We start from the raw sequence: 6000 nt of genomic DNA on the forward strand, positions 1-6000 counted from the left end.
TGATATTTTAATATGGGCTGCTGAGCTACAAACCCCGTTTCCATATGAGTTGGGAAATTGTGTAAATATGATGTAAATATAAACGGAATACAATGATTTGCAAATCCTTTTCAACCCATATTCAATTGAATGCACTACAAAGACAAGATATTTGATGTTCAAACTCATAAATTTTTTATTTTTTTTTGCAAATAATAATTAACTTAGAATTTCATGGCTGCAACACGTGCCAAAGTAGTTGGGAAAGGGCATGTTCACCACTGTGTTACATGGCCTTTCCTTTTAACAACACTCAGTAAACGTTTGGGACCTGAGGAGACACATTTTTTAAGCTTCTCAGGTGGACTTATTTCCCATTCTTGCTTGATGTACAGCTTAAGTTGTTCAACAGTCCGGGGGTCTCCGTTGTGGTATTTTAGGCTTCATAATGCGCCACACATTTTCAATGGGAGACAGGTCTGGACTATAGGCAGGCCAGTCTAGTACCCGCACTCTTTCACTATGAAGCCACGTTAATGTAACACGTGGCTTGGCAATGTCTTGCTGAAATAAGCAGGGGCGTCCATGGTAACGTTGCTTGGATGGCAACATATGTTGCTCCAAAACCTGTATGTACCTTTCAGCATTAATGGCGCCTTCACAGATGTGTAAGTTACCCATGTCTTGGGCACTAATAAACCCCCATACCATCACAGATGCTGGCTTTTCAATTTTGCACCTATAACAATCCGGATGGTTCTTTTCCGCTTTGGTCCGGAGGACACGACGTCCACAGTTTCCAAAAACAATTTGAAATGTGGACTCGTCAGACCACAGAACACTTTTCCACTTTGTATCAGTCCATCTTAGATGAGCTCAGGCCCAGCAAAGCCGACGGCGTTTCTGGGTGTTGTTGATAAACGGTTTTTGCCTTGCATAGGAGAGTTTTAACTTGCACTTACAGATGTAGCGACCAACTGTAGTTACTGACAGTGGGTTTCTGAAGTGTTCCTGAGCCCATGTGGTGATATCCTTTACACAGTGATTGTTGATGCAGTACAGCCTGAGGGATCGAAGGTCATGGGCTTAGCTGCTTATGTGCAGTGATTTCTCAAGATTCTGTGAACCCTTTGATGATATTACGGACCGTAGATGGTGAAATCCCTAAATTCCTTGCAATAGCTGGTTGAGAAAAGTTTTTCTTAAACTGTTCAACAATTTACTCACGCATTTGTTGACAAAGTTGTGACCCTCGCCCCATCCTTGTTTGTGAATGACTGAGCATTTCATGGAATCTACTTTTATACCCAATCATGGCACCCACCTGTTCCCAATGTGCCTGTTCACCTGTGGGATGTTCCAAATAAGTGTTTGATGAGCGTTCCTCAACTTTATCAGTATTTAATGCCACCTTTCCCAACTTCTTTGTCACGTGTTGCTGGCATTAAATTCTAAAGTTAATGATTATTTGCAAAAAAAAAAAAAAAAAAAGTATCAGTTTGAACATCAAATATGTTGTCTTTGTAGCATATTCAACTGAATATGGGTTGAAAATGATTTGTAGATCATTGTATTCCGTTTATATTTACATCTAACACAATTTCCCAACTCATATGGAAACGGGGTTTGTAATTTCGTTGCATGTCTTTGCTCTCATGAGAAAAAAAAATTTCATATAAGCAAAGATCTTTCTTTCAGTAGTTAACAATATAATTAAAAAAAAAAGTGTGTATTTTGTTGGTTGTTGTGGTAGAATCCAGGTTAACACTGCCATGCTTTTATTTTGAAGCCTAGTTTGCACTAAACAGGAAGTCCCTGTGTGCACATTTTAATGCTGTGTAACAAGTCAGTAGTTATCACTGTTTAGAAATAATGATGAAGTTAAGATCTGCTATCATAATGTGATTAATCATTCTGTTTGTTTCTCCCGTATTTGTTTGGACTATTGACTTCTGGCGGAAGATGGTACCACTGTGAGCACCTGTTTGAAATTATCATTTGTCTCCCTATTAATACCTGATGATCACAGGTGTGACTGACCACTCTCAGTTTGATATCCTTCACACTTGCTGTTCCCAGGTATTTTTTACACATTCCTCTGCTTGCTATTGCTAAACAATTATTGTGGTACCGCCAGACTGCTGAAGCCGACCCCGTCCCTGGTTATTCTTTTGTTACTGGTTTCTATTACCTTTTTCTCACACTTTGTTTCTGCTTTTGCGCAAGAAAAGACTAAACTGCCTTACGCCTGGATCTGCATTTTTGTATACTGGAACCTTTATGCAAAGAGTAGGGAAACACCCAACATTAACAACAACACCTGTCAACACAAACAGACCATTTTTCATAGAAATGACCATTTTGGCTCTGAAGTGGTCGACCGCGTATGTCGAAAGTGACATTTTTTTTAACAATAAAAGACCTGATGAGTAGGTTGATATTGACGGGTTGTTGAGATAAGCGGATTCTACTGTAGTGTGAGCTCTACCAAGACTAAAGGCCCTTTTCTACTGCACGGTACCTACTTGGCTTGCCACGACTAAATAGGCAACTGCTGAAATAAAATACTCCACAGTCCTTATTAGAGATGTCCGATAATGGCTTTTTTGCCGATATCCGATATTCCGATATTGTCCAACTCTTAATTACCGATTCCGATGTCAACCGATACCGATATATACAGTTGTGGAATTAACACGTTATTATGCCTAATTATGTTGTGATGCCCCGCTGGATGCATTAAACAATGCAACAAGGTTTTCCAAAATAAATCAACTCAAGTTATGGAATAAAATGCCAACATGGCACTGCCATATTTATTATTGAAGTCACAAAGTGCATTATTTTTTTAACATGCCTCAAAACAGCAGCTTGGAATTTGGGACATGCTCTCCCTGAGAGAGCACGAGGAGGTTGAGGTGGGCGGGGTTGGGGGTGTGGGGTTTGGTGGTAACGGGGGGTGTATATTGTAGTGTCCCGGAAGAGTTAGTGCTGCAAGGGGTTCTGGGTATTTGTTCTGTTGTGTTTATGTTGTGTTTTACGGTGCGAATGTTCTCCCGAAATGTGTTGTTTGGTGTGGGTTCACAGTGTGGCGCATATTTGTAACAGTGTTAAAGTTGTTTATACAGCATTCACTTGTGTGTGAGAAAAGCCGTAGATATTATGTGACTGGGCCGGCACGCAAAGGCAGTGCCTTTAAGGTCTATTGGCGCTCTGTACTTCTCCCTAGGTCCGTGTACACAGCGGCGTTTTAAAAAGTCATACATTTTACTTTTTGAAACCGATACTGATAATTTTGAAACCGATACCGATCATTTCCGATATTACATTTTAAAGCATTTATCGTCCGATAATATCGGCAGTCTGATATTATCGGACATCCCTAGTCCTTATATTATTGTAGTCTGTTTCTTGTCCAGGGTGTACACCACCTTCCGCCCGAATGCAGCTGAGATAGGCTCCAGCACCCCCTGCGACCCCGAAAGGGACAAGCGGTAGGAAATGGATGGATGGATGTTTTATTCTGCCCTCAGTCTCCTCCATAATAAAAATGCTCTCATGATCTTCTTCTGTTGACATAAGTTGAATAGGGAATCTGTCTATGGTGGGAAAAGCCACTTTCTAGCATTGATAAGAGAACAAGCACCACATTTCTAGTAAATGGATATTGACTCTGCACGTGCAGACACACAAACATGAGGGAGAATGTGGGCACACCTGTAGTTGGGCTTGCAGAACAGAAATCTGCTGGTTTCCTTTGGCGATTTTGCTCAGAAGCTCAGAGCTGTCGGCATCTACTGGGGATGAGGGAACTTCTGGATGAAGCCACTCCTGTAACACACACACCATATACGTAAGGTATACATATATACCGTATTTTTCGGATTATAAGTGGCAGTTTTTTTCATAGTTTGGCCGGGGGTGTTTGAGTTTGAGTTTATTTCGAACATGCAAGCATACAACATGATCACAATTTCCAGTTTCTCTTTTCAACATGTTCAAAAAGGAGTAGGAAGAAGCAGAGCTTATTTAATCCTACACCTTTTCTTTTACATAACAGTTTCATATGATGAGATAAGTAAGATTATTTTGAAAATTAAAGAATGGATGGATGAAATAAATTCAGAGTGTTTTGTTCTTCTTCTTTGTACTTTGTAAACACTTTAAGTTTGAAGAGTTTCTTGAAGTGGATCATATTAGTACATTGTTTGATTGCTTTGCTTAATCCATTCCATCATTTAATTCCACATACTGATATACTGAAGGTCTTAAGTGTTGTACGTGCATACAAATGTTTTAAATTACATTTTTCTCTAAGATTATATTTCTCCTCTTTTGTTGAGAAGAATTGTTGTATATTCTTGGGTAGCAGGTTATAGTTTGCTTTGTGTATAATTTTAGCTGTTTGCAAATTCACTATGTCATGGAATTTCAGTATCTTTGATTCAATAAATAAAGGGTTTGTATATTCTCTATATCCAACATTATGTATTATTCTAACTGATCTTTTTTGTAACACCGTTAGTGAATGAAGTGTACTTTTGTAGTTATTTCCCCATATTTCTACACAATAACTCAGATATGGTAAGACTAGCGAGCAGTAGAGAATATGAAGTGATTTTTGGTCTAGAACATGTTTTGCTTTATTCATTATTGACGTGTTTCTTGCTACTTTATGTTGTATATTTTTTTTACATGAGATTTCCAGTTCAATTTATCATCCATCATTATACCTAAATTTGGTTTCATTTACTCTTTCAATTTCTATGCCGTCTATTTGTATTTGTGTTTGACTTTTCTTCTACTGTTACCAAATAGCATTATTTTAGTTTTACTGAGATTCAACGATAGTCTGTTTTTGTCAAACCATCTTTTTAATTTGTTAATTTCTTCTGTTATTATTTGTATTATCTTCTGTGTGTTCTCTCCTTAACAAAACTGTTGTTTCATCCGCAAATAATACTGACTTTAAATATTTTGTAACTTTACAAATGTCATTTATATAGAGATTGAATAATTTTGGTCCTAGTATTGATCCCTGAGGTACATCACAGGATATATTTAGAGTGTGTGTGTTCGCCCAGCTTCACGTATTGTTTCCTGTTCGTTAAATAACTTCTTATACAGTTTAAGACTAACCCTCTGATGCCATATCGTTCTAGTTTTTTGATTAAAATATTGTGATTAATTGTGTCAAATGCTTTAGTTAGATCCATAAACACTGCTGCCGCACATTTTTTACTATCTATTGCATTGGTAATTTCTTCTGTAATTTCAATTAAAGCCATTGAAGTTGAAACATTAGCTCTGTATCCATATTGCTCCTCTTCGAGTATTCTATTTTTGTTTGTGAAACTCTCTAATCTGTTATTGAACAGTTTTTCAATGATTTTAAAAAATTGTGGAGGTAGAGAAACAGGTCTATAATTTGTAAATTGGCGTTTCTCTCCAGTCTTATAAATTGGTGCAACTTTAGCTATTTTCATTTTGTTTGGAAATGTACCTGTTTAAAATGATAGGTTACTAATATACATTAATGGTCCTGAGATCTCTTCAATAACCTTTTTCATCGTTTCCATATCAATTCCGTTACAATCAGTTGAAGTCTTAGATTTACATTTTTTCATGATTATAACTGTGCGACTTATACTCTGGAGCGACTTATTTGTGAAATTAACACATTACCGTAAAATATCAAATAATATTATTTATCTCATTCACGGAAGAGACTAGGCGTATATCAGCAATCGTCACACACACACGTCAACCAATAAAAATTTGGCGGGGGCGGGTCATGGCAGAAATGCATAGTGAAAAAAAAGATGCTACCTGCTACTACTTCCGTACCTATGAAAATTGATCATTTCAACATTAGCGGTAACTTATAAAAACTGAGAAGGGCTGAACTACTTGTCCCTCCCAGGGTCGCGGGGGACTGGAGCCTATCTCAGCTGCACTCAGGCAGAACGCAGGGTACACCCTGGACAAGTTGTGACCTCATCACCGGGCCAACACAGATAG

General features: G+C 38.0%; 1 protein-coding gene across 2 annotated transcripts in view; it reads right to left on the minus strand.

Moving 5' to 3' along the window:
• The window catches only part of pbxip1b (pre-B-cell leukemia homeobox interacting protein 1b), a 34404-nt gene that overhangs the window by 5125 nt on the left and 23279 nt on the right, over positions 1-6000 (minus strand). For both annotated transcript variants that reach the window (XM_061982573.2, XM_061982572.2), the window contains one exon: positions 3697-3810. In XM_061982573.2, the coding sequence (XP_061838557.1) occupies positions 3697-3810 (114 nt within the window). The remainder of the gene's footprint in view (positions 1-3696; positions 3811-6000) is intronic.

The sequence above is a fragment of the Nerophis lumbriciformis genome, linkage group LG21, assembly GCF_033978685.3.
Source record: "Nerophis lumbriciformis linkage group LG21, RoL_Nlum_v2.1, whole genome shotgun sequence".
NCBI lineage: Eukaryota > Metazoa > Chordata > Actinopteri > Syngnathiformes > Syngnathidae > Nerophis > Nerophis lumbriciformis.